Source organism: Chiroxiphia lanceolata, chromosome 1, assembly GCF_009829145.1.
Source record: "Chiroxiphia lanceolata isolate bChiLan1 chromosome 1, bChiLan1.pri, whole genome shotgun sequence".
Taxonomy (NCBI): domain Eukaryota; kingdom Metazoa; phylum Chordata; class Aves; order Passeriformes; family Pipridae; genus Chiroxiphia; species Chiroxiphia lanceolata.
Window position 1 is genome coordinate 152,113,183 of NC_045637.1, and position 14,531 is coordinate 152,127,713.

Genomic DNA, 14,531 nt, shown 5'->3' on the forward strand with positions numbered 1-14,531 from the left:
GAAATGGAATCTCTCTCAAAAGTCCCAAATTAGCATGTTAACCTTAAGTTTAGCTTTGCATTCACGTATGAGAAATGTCATTGAGAAGAATGAAGGTAAAAATACAGACCTTGTCATCCAGAATAGGCTCACACTGAGAGTAGTTTATCTTGGAAGCCCATGTCCCATTGCCCAGGCATTCTCTGTAGGCATTTCCTGGTACAGACCAAAATAAAAGAGAGATGAACAGTCTGTGATGGACTTTAAACAGCCTAGAAATCTCACAGATTTGAGAAAAGATTAACAGAGCAGATTATTTACAAGGCAAATTAACTTATCCCACCTCCGTGAGGACTAGAACAGCCCACTGAGGAGAGAAATAAATAACATGAACACAACTACAGACTACAAGTATTTAAAGATATTGATTGATAATGTTTTCTTACAGTCTATGAGTTCAGAAGACAGAAAAGGTATGAGAAGAATGTTGCAAGAGAAAGCTTAACGTTGGTATAGTCTTTTAAAAAGCAACTATATTCAAAACCAGAGAGGTTCAGGGGTTCAGTGCCCCATATATGAGAATGGTTTGTGTGTGGTAAACTTACTGCTCTACCCCCCTTCCATTTATCCCACTGCAAACTAGACAAAACATTCCTGGAGATGCTGATTTTCTGGACCCTTCCTGTGCAACACTATTATTGGGAAAACTTCTGCAAAAAACATGAGGAGCAAGATCAGCACATCTCCCCAACCCTGGGACAGGTAGGCTGGGGGAGAGCACACAAGAATCCACACAAAATTATTTCAGAAATGGGTACCCCTAGGTTAGGATGTGTTCACCAATGGTCTGTGGAAAAGAAACCACTTCTGGTCTTTTCCCAAGGTTCCAGTTCTCCCCAAATGTAAGTGAAAATCAAAAATTACTTTACTGAAGCAGAGAGATTTCATGTCTAATTGCAATGTAACCCCGAGGAGCTCTGAGAACTGCATGTAATAATGTTGGTGGTGAGGAGGGGAGTTCAATTTCTGGCAAGAATTCCTCTTCATCCCAAGGAACTCCGAGGAAAAACTATGCAGTTTTGCTGTACAAACTACCTTCCTTCACTCATCAAAAGTACATCCAATTCCAAGCAATATTTTTTTTTTTTACATTCTTATTTTGAACTGTTTCTTAGAAACAAGAGAATTAAAATAAAACAGGAAATTCAGAAGGATCCCCAAAGGACAAATACAGGCGACTTCCCTAATGAACTCTTCATGATGTTCCTGCTGCCCTTTATCCAATTTCTTTTTGGGCCTTTGCCATGGTCATTCAGTGCTAGCACAGCACCCAGCCCTCAGGAAAATCAGATGTCAAATAAAGGCATCAGACCGAACGTTTCTAAAAGTTCTGTTGACAACAGCCTTTGAAAAAAAAGGTAAAGAGACTTTTGAAAAGGTGTTTTTTCTTACAGAGAAGGAAAGTCCATATGGAAAGCAACAAGACACTCCAGATTACACCATATCCACACAGAGCACTGAGTTTTTTACTGCTATTGTCTACTTGCACTTTTCCACTGCTCCTTTTTGGTGTGACAAGGCCAAACCAAACAAAACAGTCTGAGTGGGATTTAGGTGGTAGGATCCAATTTACATCCCTCAAAGCCTTTGTATTTGTCCCATCCTTTGGCCAGTTGCGGATCTTGAGTTTCTGTAGCAAACTTCTGACCCTCCAGACACTGAGTGGGTGCTTAGGTGGATGTTGAATCCCAATTCCAGGACAGTGCTCATGTGAAACCCTTGTTTTATCCATTCAAACACTTGTTTTATTCATTCTGACTCTTCATTTGCCTTGCTGTGCCTTTCCAGCTCAGGTGTGGAGAGCACAATCAAGACTTAGAACGTAAAACCCACGTCAAGGCAGTTCTTTGAGGAACTTCTTTGAGTTATCTGGGTTTATGAGCTGTCACACCAGATCTCCTACATGGTGAGTATCTGAAGAGGAGGAGGATAAAATCAAACTCTGAATTTATCTAGTCCAGAATCTCCTCCAATATCAGTCACTTCTCGGAAACAACAGCAGCAAGTAGATCTGACTTCTCGGAATATCTCATTCCAAACTCTAGCAGTCATAACTAATTTATATCCCACAGAAAAGGTCTTCTTTCTTTCTTTCTTCCAAATGTCTTACAGTATGAGCCCTAATAGCCACATGGAAACAAGTTTCTCATCACACTGGATGTATTTTCATATATCTATTTTAATAACATAATGCAGATCTTTTACCCAATGCTTCAAAGGAGAAATATCTCATTTAGTGAGTGAGGTAATAAAGAGTAAGAGCCTCACTGAAGGCACCTGGAGGAAGCAGCTCTTGTTGATGCACAGATGGATCCCATGGCATATAGCGAGTCCTGCATTTCTTGAGGATATTGGATCAATCCCACATGCACTGGATAGAGGCTCACTGTGCTCACAGACACTCAGTCACATCTGGCATGTGCTAAAATTCCTGTGTGTGCTGGTATATCCCTGCACAGAAGACTCTGGATAAAATAATGGTGACTTCAAATAATCATCTTGGTGTTTTCCATAGCAGCAAACATCTGCTTTGTGACATCCCTGGTTACTGTCAAAGGCAGCACAGAGAAGATGAGGAAATACAGACACTGGACTCAACGACAGGCTGATTTTCTGGGACTTGCAGAGTTGTGGCAGGGATCAAAGCAGTGAAGAGATGCCAAAAATGACAGATACATTGGTTCCATGAGAGAGATCAATGGAAGTGATGTGTCCCCAGCTACAGGGTATGGAAAGGAAGAGGGAAACCATCTCTGATTGAACGTGCTCACCCAGTTTTCCAGTAAGAACTGGGATTAATGTGCTTCGTGCTAGAAGCATTCTTGCTCTTAGCTTTAAAGCACTGTGTATGGAAAGAGACTGGATTAAGTTCAGTTTTTCTTAATGATTGTCATTAAAAATAGGAAAAAAAAAAAAAAAGGAAGAATCATGATGGAGAACTCCATTGTAGAAACAAACAATGAAGGCCCAGGAAGAAAAGAATAATTACGTGATCTTTCTAGGGCAACAAGAGCTAATTATAAATGGAAAGAAATAGAGCAATTAGAACTATTTTTTTCTTAGTTGAAAAACAACTGTGTAAATTTTCATTTTCTTTGACAAATGGCATACTGAAGTATTCCGTATACTTTCTCTTCTTATAATTTCTCCTTCCTTACTGACTTTGTTCTAAAGAAGAAATACACAAAATAAAAGAGATACTTGGTGGTTACAACATGTGGTTATTTGTGCTCTGTGCGCACTTGCACTCCCATAAGACAACTAGACAAGTAGATTTAATGGTCATGCAAACCAATACTGAGTAGTAGATGACTCATGATGGCACAGGCAACACTCAGTCATTATCCACAGAGCTTTTGACACTTCATGCAATATTCATTTCTGTGCTTCAGTCGATGGTCTCTTCCTTGATTTTGGAAATGTTGATTTCCTTTTGCTGTGGATTGGTGGCACTTGATTTCCTCTGCTTAACCAGTCCAGGGGATGGGCAAGGAGGCAAAAAGATGTCCCTGAATAGGAAGGAATATGCAGAAGAGCTCAGGTTGTCACTTGGGTTGCTGTCAGCTTCCAGAAAATGTATTTCATCCCCTCCAGGCCTGTCAGCACTAATATGCATTTCCCTATTTCCTCTAAGAGCTGATCATAGTCCTGTTCCACCAGTAAGACCAATGGCAGCAACGAGAGCCCAGATGCAAATCACAAGGACAGCAGAAGTACCAACATTTGCAGCTCTCATGGACTCTAAGGGATTGTAAAAGGGATCTCCACTCCCAAAAAACTTTTTGCCACATCACAAGAAGGGAGGTAAAAGACCTGAGCGTGACTACAGCAAAGCCTTGGCAGGAGTAGAACTGGGATACTCTGCTCCTTCCAACCAGCCACCCACAGCAGGAACAGGGACTGTTCTGTGTATGAAGCTCCTGTAAAAGCAATGCTTGCTGAGAAGTCCTAGGTGCCAATTCTCCCTGACTCCAGCTTTTGGGGAAGGAGTGTCCAGCTCAGCCTACTTATTTCATGGATTTTCTCTGAATATATTCAAAGAAACAACCAAATAACTACAAGAATGTCTCACTTTCGTGTATTTGTATACACATGCCCACACCATGTAGAGCTTTAACTTTTCTTAGTGGAGTAGAACCACTTGAAAGCCACTGAGAAATTCCAAGGTGGAGAGCAAAAGATCCTTGAATGGAGAAAAAAAAAAAAAAAGTTGTATTTATCCAAATAAACAACTATGATAATCACAGCTCTGTCTATTTTCAGGGCAAATGGGAATTTTAAGAAAGCTCAGCATATCTGTTGTTTCAATGAAGAGAAGCTGATCAACCCAGATTTGAGCACTGCAGCCCCAAAAATAATGGATAGTGATTTTCATCTGGCATGAAGGACATGAGAGAAGCTCACAGGCTTTATTTATTAATTTATAAGGACTCCTCACACTCTAGTGTTTGATAAAGGGGGAGACATCCAAACTGTTTACAGCTTTGCCCATAACCCCCTTCAGCTCAGTGCCAGTATCACAAGACTAGTTCTGGGAAAACTTGCATGGGATGTGAGCAGTTTTTCACCAATAAGCTCAAGGACCTTTATCCCAGAACTGAACTGTGGCTTTCAGGCATCTGAACTCATACAAAATGAACTCCTCCCAATCATGCTACACTTTATTAACAACTCTGCTAGACACTCATCTAAAAAAGCCCCCAGTCTGTTTCTAAACAGCAAATGAAGCAGCCAACAGTCAATATTTGTCATCTCAACTGTGATTTTTCTGCTACTTAGAAACCACTGAACTCAATGACTGTGGTAACTCTCAGTATTTGGTGTAACTGCTTCAAAACTGCAAGTGCTCACATGAAGGTTGGACTTAAAATACTGACAACCAGTAACACCAGATAGCAGAAGTACACAGTAAACACAGAGTAGCTACAAAGGCTGTGCCAACACATGGGCTGAAAACTGAGTCCAGTTCTGGGCTCCCCAGTACAGGAGACACGTGGACACGCTGGAGAGAGAGCAGCGAAGGAGCACATGGTGATTAAGGGGCTGCAGCATCTCTCCTTTGAGGAAAGGATAAGAAAGCTGAGACACTTCACCCTGGGAAAGAGAAGGCTCAAGGGGGATTTACTAATTTATATAAATACCTGAAGGGAGGGTGCAAAGAGGATGGATCCAGGCTTTTTATTTTTTTTTCCCCAGTGCCAGGACCAGAGGCCCTGGGCACGAACCGAGAAACAGAAGGTTCCACCTGAACATCAGGGAACACATTTTTGCTGTGAGGGTGAGGGAGCACTGGTTGCCCAGGGAGGTTGTGGAGTCTCCCTCTTTGGAGATATTTAAAAGCTGTCCAGACATGGTCTTGGGCAACTGGTTGTGGGTGGTCCAGATGACCTCCAGTGGTCACTTCCACCCTCAACCATCCTGTGATTCTGTGATTAAGAGGATACTATTTATTACCTTCTGGAACAACTTTAAAACATAGCTTACATCATAGTTTTACATCAGTTTGGGAGGTAAAACCTTGACCTTAATTTCATTTCTAACTGCAGATGAGGTTGCATTTCTGAATGGAATATGTAAGGAAGAGTGTTTGATTAGTGGTATTCTTTATCTTTTTGTTGTTGTTGTTGTTGTTTTTTATTGATCCTGCTGAAGAACATAAAGCCTTTTAGGTAACAGTAACACAATACGTATAGATTGGCCTGGTGGCTTGTGTTCAGTCAGTAAAAGTCCATTAAAAGCACGAAGCAAACAAGAAACAAGAGACAGGAGCACTGGGTAAAGGCAAGTGGATGTAATTCCCAGCAGGAAGTTAACCACATCATTCCAGTCATTAGCAGGTGAAAGACAATTCCAGACACTGCAAGCAGGCACTGCTGGAATGGATCTTGTCCTTGACAACTGGAACTAATCTGGTTCTGAAAAAGATTTTAGTTATCTTGCTGTCTCTCATGTAGATGATTTTCTGAGGAGGTTTACGCTTCCATTTATCACTAAAATGGAAATCCAACCTCTCTAACTGCCTTTTGCCCTGGATCCCACACACACAGAGTGGCCATGGAGTCTTGAGACAAGCTCATCTGCTGCTGGAGCAAAGGGAATAAACAGGCAAATGAATAAATAAATAAAAGACAGCCTGAGTTAAGCCCTGAGCTGGGCACAGCTAAGGGTATCCGACTGCTCTGAGAGCTCATCCACGTGAGCTGGCAGCCAAACTGAAATGAAGGGTCCATCAATCAGGAAACTGGAACCCCCACAGAACAAAATCCCTGGAAATTACAAGGAAAGTGGAGTGAGCAGTGATTCTGGCAGCCTCAGAGACTCCTAGACACAGCAAACACCTGAAAGGGGACAGTGGGTCATGTCACCCATCTCCTCAGTAGCATTTGTTCAGTCCAGATTTAAAAGTCTAAGCCCCAAGAATTTCCGGCAATTGCTTTGTAAAACTGTTACAGATAGTTTGTTAAATCTCTCCACTGGGATTTTTTTTTTTGGTTAATATTCCTAAATATATATTTTTTCCTCTCTCTTTAAGACAACTACTGAACCATTTTTGCCCCTGTACTGCCCTCTGACCAAGCTGAGCAATTAGCCTTCTTTTTCAGGGTGTGTTAGTTCTGCATATTTACCACAGGTGGAGTTCAACCTTTTAATTTTACATATCAACTTGCATTCAGCCTCGTTCAGCACATCTCACCAGTCCTTTCCTACTCTGCCTTCAGGGCACAGCAAAGCAGCCAGTCAATGGTGCCCCCAAAACGGAAGTCTGCCAATGGAAAACAAGCCCAAATAAGTGAGGTTTTCCCTTAGATATGCAACATTAAAATAGGTTCTGTGAAATGCTGGCCTGTAAAATCAGAAGCAGACAGCAGCGAAAACCTGTCTTGTCTCAGTACCAGGCTTAAAGCTGGATGACATTTTCTAAGCTGAATAAATGAATTTTGAAATATACAGTTATGGGGCAGCAAAAACCACTTGATAAATCAGGTAAATCAGACCCAGGTTTTTATGCCCCAAAGAAAAATTTTAGAAAAATTCAAAGAACACAGGAGTTAAAACAAAACACAATATTCCAGTGTTGATTGTTGTAGCCCATAAATTACTCACAACACAGAGCACTGCAAGTCTGGTCCTTCCTCTGCTGGATTTCAAGAGGAACCTGAACCCAGCTTAATGGATTTCTTTCTTTCAGGGTGTCCTAATCACTGAGATATTGCAGGATTCTCCCAGTGTCTGTCCAAGTAAGTTTTATTCATTTAATCGTTAAAACAAGACAGTTTGCTTGGCATTAAGCAAAACCTTTTCACCATGATCCCCAGTAAATCCAAGAGGAACTGCATGATATAAATTCCTCAGACTGGCTGCCCAGATTTCATAGGATTCAGATCAAACGAGACAGAAAGAACCTGTGTTGCATAAAAGACACATCACTTCATGTATAGACTATTCTTAGCCCTTTTTCAAAGTCTCAGAAAAACAGAAAGCCTCTAAAAATAGGGGCTGAATCATGGGGCTATAAATTATTTATTCATGTGCCAAAGATTCCTCTTTGGAATCTTTCCTGATTGTTGCTATGACAAGCCAGAGCCAGGTAGGATTCACAATGCATCAGTACACTGCTTACTATTTCTAGAAATCATAAGTGACAGTGGCATAATTGTCACAGCAGCCAGACATCCAGGAGATTGGGGAAAAAAAAATAAATCTCCACATACTTTATTTGTCAATGAGGGATATTCTGACAAAAATAAGGAGAGGCAAGAACAGTTATCCAACTGATGCTTATTATTTTGTAAATCAGCCAACATCATCCTGAAAGCCAAACTTTGTCACAGTTAGTTTTTTGTTGTTTTTTTTTTTCCTTACATTCATGCAGAATTATAATACACTTATAGGAGAGTATAAGTAAGACTTCAGGCAAGAAATGTTCCCCTAGAAAAATATTTCTAAACTCAGCTCTATCTGCCTCACCAACCTGATATTTCTTCAGGCTTTCAAGCACACAAGAAACTCTAATGAGTTTTCTATTGTTTTTCTTTGCAAAGAAGTCCTAAAAGGGCTCACCAGAAGCTCAAGCAGCCCAATTATGCTCACTTGCTGTATCGATTTCCTACCTGCTGAAAAGCTTAAGTGATTCACTCAGGTCATATAACGTGTCAGAAGCCAAGGAAGCAACAGAACCTTTCAGAAGTTTAAAAGTCCTCTGGACTTGCTCAGAGTTTAGAAAAACACTTCTCTGGATTTGTAGCCCAAGGCACTCCCTGTTAGACTGACCGAGATTAAGGGCACCCGAGGAATTCAGTTCTGTTTGTCTCTACCCCGGGTCACAGAAGGTTTTGGGTTGGAAAGGACCTTAAAGATCATCCATTTCCAGCCCCCTGCCATGGGCAGAGACAGCTTCCACTAGACCAAGTTGCTCGAAGTCCCCTCCAGCCTGGCTTTGAACTCTGCTTGCCCTACACTGGGGCTGCCTGGCAGCAAATATTGCCTTTTGAGCACCTTAAGAAAGATCCCAGAGACTGAACTGCACAGAACTGTCAGAACAGTGGCTCTTTTTAACTTTGTTCAATGAAATACCTGCTAATGCAAAACTTTACAGAAAAGAAAACACACTTGTTTTTTTGACTTTCCAATCCCTTGAAAGTCAACCCCACAACTCAGGAAACACAACCTCTTGCCGTATTTTTCACTCCTTTCATTCCTCCTGGGTTAACAAAGATTGTTCCACAAAATAGAGCTCTTTTATAGTACATATTCTGTTTCTGTGCAGCTCCATTTTGATTTGTTTCAGGATTGAGGTGTGGGCAGTTGCAGGTGATCCCCAAACTTTTGCCCTTTCCCAAAACAATCATTCCTCAGAAGGATCACTGGGGAATCATCCTGGAAGCTGCTTTCTTTGTCTCAACTGTTTACAGCTGTGGTAACCCTTCTATTAATAACTCAATAAAAAAGAATTATTATTCAATTATATAATTATTATCCCTACATATTATTAATTTCTTTAGGAAATTATTTCATGTCTTGTGAATAAGAAAACTCCTGTTCTGAAATGTCAAGACTGTGCTGTTGCAGAAACTACTGAGGGAACATCAGGAAGACAGGGAGAGAGAACCAAGTGAACAGGCTCACCAGCATCTGATAAATGCTCAGTTAATCCTGCTTTCAGAAACCTGCAAGTGCACAGTTCTTGTCCTTATACTAATTGACATGACAGGGTTTGGGCCACATGTGCCAAAAGCACTAAAGGAGGGGAAAAAGGCAAATAATCCCTCCTTTTCGGTGCGTGTCAAAAAGTGCTGCAGTGCCTAAATTACAAGTACACCCTGTAACAGCCTGCAAAGTTCATTTTTTTTTTCCCAAAACCAGTGGAGATTATTTGCTTCTGTGACTGTGTTACTGAGCTGAACTTGAGGTGAATATGCAGGATGAGTCTGCAGCCTGCCAAGGCTATTTGCACTCTGGAGATAATTCCCTGAGACAGCAAATCCCCAAACGTGAATGCACACAGAACCCAAAGATTTCCAACTCAGACCTGCCTGTATTTTTAAGCAGAAAGATAAAAGAGGGAGATTATGAAGCAATCTGTGTTGAATGATTCCTCAGGTTATCACCCTTTCCCTTCACCTGGTTTTCAGCACAAGGAAAAAAAAAAAAAGAAAGAAACAAAGAAAAAAAACCCCAACAAAATACAAGAAACAAACAAGACCCCCAAATCAAAACTCTTAATTTCTATCATAAACCAGAAATTATTTGCCCCCCCCCCCAAAGCTGTTGCAAAATAGAAGTCTGACATTCATGCTGGGCTTGTAATTTCCACACACAGCTATTCAAATTAATCTTTAGTGAAAGGCCAGGTATCACACACAGACTTCTACTATCACTTCTACTTCAGCAAGTCACAGAGACTTGGATTGCTGGAAACTAAAAGAGCACCTAGGAACAGTCTTTCTTCATGCTTGCCCCATTCTTATATTCCTCTCTACAGATGAAACAGTTCAAGATTAAGACATAAATTGTAATGTCCTAATGTAGATGCTCATGTGAGTGAAGGCTACAATGTCCATGCTGCTAAATAAACATCCAGCACTATTTGCTGTCCATGGTATCCACTCAATCCAGGCCATGAAATAGCACTAATTTCTGCAGTTTAAGCTAATTTATTAGTCCCAAAATTGCAGCCAGCACTGTCTAGACAGATTCAGCTGATCTGTGGCCATTTACTTTATGGAGCTGAATTGTTTTTCCATTTACCCCACCTCTACTGTCAATAGGAGGAATTTAATCACCTGGAACTCACATAAGCATTTTCACAAAGACACCTAAATGTATGTGTTTGAGCTAAACAAAGCACTGGCCTGGATGGGCCTGTGATTTGATGTGGAACAATCACTTTACGCCTCTTTTTTAAAGACTTCCCCCATCTGACTCTGGGTGATGCAGTTGTTTTAAGAAACAGGTTATCATCCACCTAGTTAATGTTTGTATGGATCAAGCACAAATTACTGGGAAAGATTCTACAGCCCAGAACACTACACAGAGAGGGAACTTCCACCTGCACAGCTACCTAAAAAAAACATGAGGGAGAAAGGTGTAGACTAAGAAAAGGTTCCCGCTGCTGGTTAGTGCAACAGGTCATTAATTTTCCTTTTGCTGAGTAGTGGGATTGAGTTCCTGTGGAGCCCCAGGACTGGGGGAGGAAAGTCATTACCCGGGGGTGAAGCCCAATTTGTTTCTGAGCTTGACAGACTAGAAGAGCACAGAGCTATGAAACTTCCTGCCTGACTCCCTTCTGGAAGGCTGGCAGGGCACAGGCTGATAATGGTGTTTGATTTTTGTAGTAATTGCTTCTTAGTTGAAATTCAGAATTCAATTAGTCACCTGCGACAATTACTGAATGCACAGAGAGATGGCAGTGATAATGAGAGGTGTAACTGTACTTTATTACCTGTAGTAAGGCACTGTGGAATTGAGAAACACTAAGATCTGATTAACACAGTAGTGGGAGGGAGAGGAAAGGAGCTTGAGGCTGGAGTTCTCCTAGGACAGACAACTCAAGAAGACAATTTGTACAACCTGTGGAAGGAAATGAGGCCCTGTGTGCATGGCCTTCCTCTGGTTAAGTTTTTGCTGAGGTGAGTGGGAAAGTGGGAATCAATGCTCTTCTCACAGAGCCTTCACTGCCTGGAATTTATGCAGGAGTTTGGGAGCTGCAGTCACAAAAGCAAAGCACAGCAGCTGTGTGAATGATTCATGATGGAGCATAGAGTCAATGTTCACTGGGAATCCTGACCTGCTCCCAGAACTCTGCAAAAGTAATGAGAAAGGTGGTTTAGAAAAGGAGGTGGTGATTAGGGATGAGACTAAGATTCCAAAATGCACCCAATTTGTGGGATATTTGCCTGGCAAGGTTCAAATATTTTTGACACAGAATTTAGATGAAACCTCCAACCGAGCAGCAGAAGCTGGGAGATGAGAGCAGCACACGGGAGAGACAAGGGCCCTCAGGAAATAAGGGCAACCCAGGAACATAAGGGAAGATATCACACACAACACAGGGAATGAGTTCTGCTTAAAAGGTCAAGAGGATCTGCAAAACCTGATTATCACTGAGTCAGCACTGGGGATTCACCTCTCCCACAGTAGCCTCCACCAGGAACAGCTGCTTGGCCTTGCAGGGATTTTCTTTATTTGTTGCTTTCTTTTTTTTTTTATAATTTCAAACTCTTCCCCAGATCATAGATCCAGCATCTTATAAGAGTCCTTGCCTTGTTGAAAACTACAGTCTACCAGGATGATTCAGACAGATCCTGTCACACTTGCATGTCTCAGGATGTCTGGACAAAAACACAACATACGCTGCTGTCAGCTTATGCTCTGTTTGGTTGCCAGAAAGCACCAAGCCTTCCCTAAGCCTAAATATTCATCAGAGGAGTGCAGGGAAGAAACAGACTGCCTGCAAGACAAAAAAAGATTGTGAGTACGAGACGGGTGACCATTTGCCAAAGCAATCCCTGCCAGCTTTCATATAACTAAACCTGATACAAGAATATAAAAATTCCAGATGTTTCTTGGCAGATATGAGCCCATTTTGCTCAGCCACAATTCTCCTTCTGAAAATGCAGGTTTAAAAAGGGGGTGAGAATGGGCAAGTTCTGATTGCTGTGAACTGAACTTGATGTTTCTCAATAAAACCCCTTCTCTAATCATACTATTTTACAGAATGAGCAAAATATTCAGCAACATCAAGAGCCTGAATTTTGATTGTGGAGACAACTGCTGATGTGAAGGTTATAAATAGCTTCTTTAGGTCATCACAGATTGGGTTTGTTTGAGACGAGAAAATAAAGTCCTTGCAGATATAGGGAAATACAACAATAATTCTGAATCTTAAAGTCCTATTACAGACACTAACAGTGCTACACTTTCTGCTGATTATCTCTCTCTATAAATACCCTCCTTCTCCCACTGGTGAGCAGAATAAGGTTTAAAAACAACTCTGTGAAAACACTTGCCAGGAGAAAAGCAACGCCCAAGTCAGATCTTCTTTCTTTCACAGTCACAATGAGGAACAGGAAACTTTCATTAAAGAACTTACCTCAAGGAGCACTGGGCTTTTGAGCTCCAGTTTTGCCTCCCTCTCAGTTTTTCTCTTCCCACCCCTGAAACTAGTGCCAAAAAGTTAATTGACTCAATAACAGAAACCAAGCACTGCTATGGAGAGCTCTTCTGTCCAGAGATGTTTTACCTGGTAAGAAGGGCAGCAGGCAATAGCTGACTTTGTAGATATGCAGTTGCTGGGTTGACTTCTTAAAGCCTGTGTTTGAAAGTCCACCAACTGCTTAAACCACTCAGGGCTCCCCTTCCTACACTTTATATTACTGTTTCCACTGCTGCATTTGCATTCTTTCCCAAAATGTAGCATGGAATATGAATCATGTGCCAGTCCCCTCCTCTAGGACATGTATAGAAACTTTAAGTGAGATCAGAAACCTAGAGAAATAATATTTCATGTGGTGTTTGTTAGTACTGGACAGTACACCAGGTAATTTGCTTTGCAAATGATATCAAAATAAAGTGGGAAAGTATGAGATTAATTTTGAGAGGGAACTGTGAAGGACCATATTGTTCTGCAGGGATTGTTTTCATGCTCACACCAATTTAACAGTCAGAAAAGGCTGATCAAAGATATGCATTTGGCTCTCTGAGAGTGAGATGGGACTGTCTGCAGTGCTCCTTGGTCTCCACTTCAGTCCAGTTTCCCAAGACATCTCCCAGCCTCCACACAAGTGATCCTTCACAGGACATTTCCCCACGCACAAGGAGTTGAGTGATCACATGTTGGCCAGGAAGACCACGGATAACCTGCAAAAGGCAGGCGGAAAAGAGAAAAGAGGCTGCTCCCCTGACATAACCTGATTAATACAATGCATCACTCATTTGGAAAACCTGCCGTTATGTAGGAAGGTGCTTTCTTATCACCTGATAATTATTGTCTCTTTGGGGGCTTGAAATGGCATGGGAGGCAGAAAGTGAATTTTAAAACCTCTTCTAATTTTATAGTGTATAAAGGGTGCTGTCAGCACATGCTGTGACAGTCTAAGAAAAGAATTTCACCAGCTTCATTTCTTGGCTAAGCTCTCTGAAGAATCTTAAGAGCCTGAGCTTATTTCAAGTAGGGATGATTAATGAGCCACCTCTGAACCATCCCATGTGGGTTTGGGTTCACTGTGGCCTGGCAAACGTGGTGTGGCAGCTTCATCATCATCACATACAGCTTTTTAAGACCCATGTACCTGTGATCTCAAGGCTGTCTGTAACACTCAGACAGCTTTGGCAACTGTTGCAGTAAACAGGGGGATGGATTTGTGTACAGAGGGAACAGAAACCGTGGTCCTAAACCTGTGGAGGAAGAGAAAATCCTCTCCAGACAGGAGCTGCTATGGGTCCTTGATCACCACTGGAATTAACTCAATCATCCATGAGGAGAGAACTATATAATTGGCACCACTACACAAACTTCCCAGAGTCGGTTATGTGTCACCTGCAGGTACCGGAGTGTCTAAAAAGGGAAGGCTGGGGACACTCTGTGTCCAAAACTGGTACTAACAAAGTTGGCAGAGAACACTATTCCCTTTGATTAATTCTCCATGACTACAAGGAAGTGGATGGAAAGAATAAGTCATCTCATGTTGACACCAAACACTGCACACATTGCTTTACGTGCAGGGCAATAATCTTAGACTTATTATATAAAATCTCCTTACAGTACAAAAAGGGACAGAACAGCCCCCCTGCCTCTCCAGATATATTCTAGACACCTCTCAGAGCATTAAAAAAATGACACTTTCCATTGTTTCAACTTAGCTCAGGTTTTTCCTCAACATTCCTTCATTTCCAGGCAAGTTTTTTTCACTCTGTACCAATCTGAAACAACATTTTTTAGTTTGCTTTAAATCATTAAGAAGAAACCCTTTACCGGGAAGAAATTCTTTCCT

At 41.5% G+C, this 14,531-nt stretch overlaps 1 protein-coding gene across 2 annotated transcripts in view; it reads right to left on the reverse strand.

Annotated features, from left to right (window-relative positions):
• Nucleotides 1-14,531, reverse strand: part of CRHR2 (corticotropin releasing hormone receptor 2) — a 142,322-nt gene that overhangs the window by 64,316 nt on the left and 63,475 nt on the right. For both annotated transcript variants that reach the window (XM_032702533.1, XM_032702543.1), the window contains one exon: nt 110-195. In XM_032702533.1, coding sequence (XP_032558424.1) covers nt 110-195 — 86 coding nt within the window. The remainder of the gene's footprint in view (nt 1-109; nt 196-14,531) is intronic.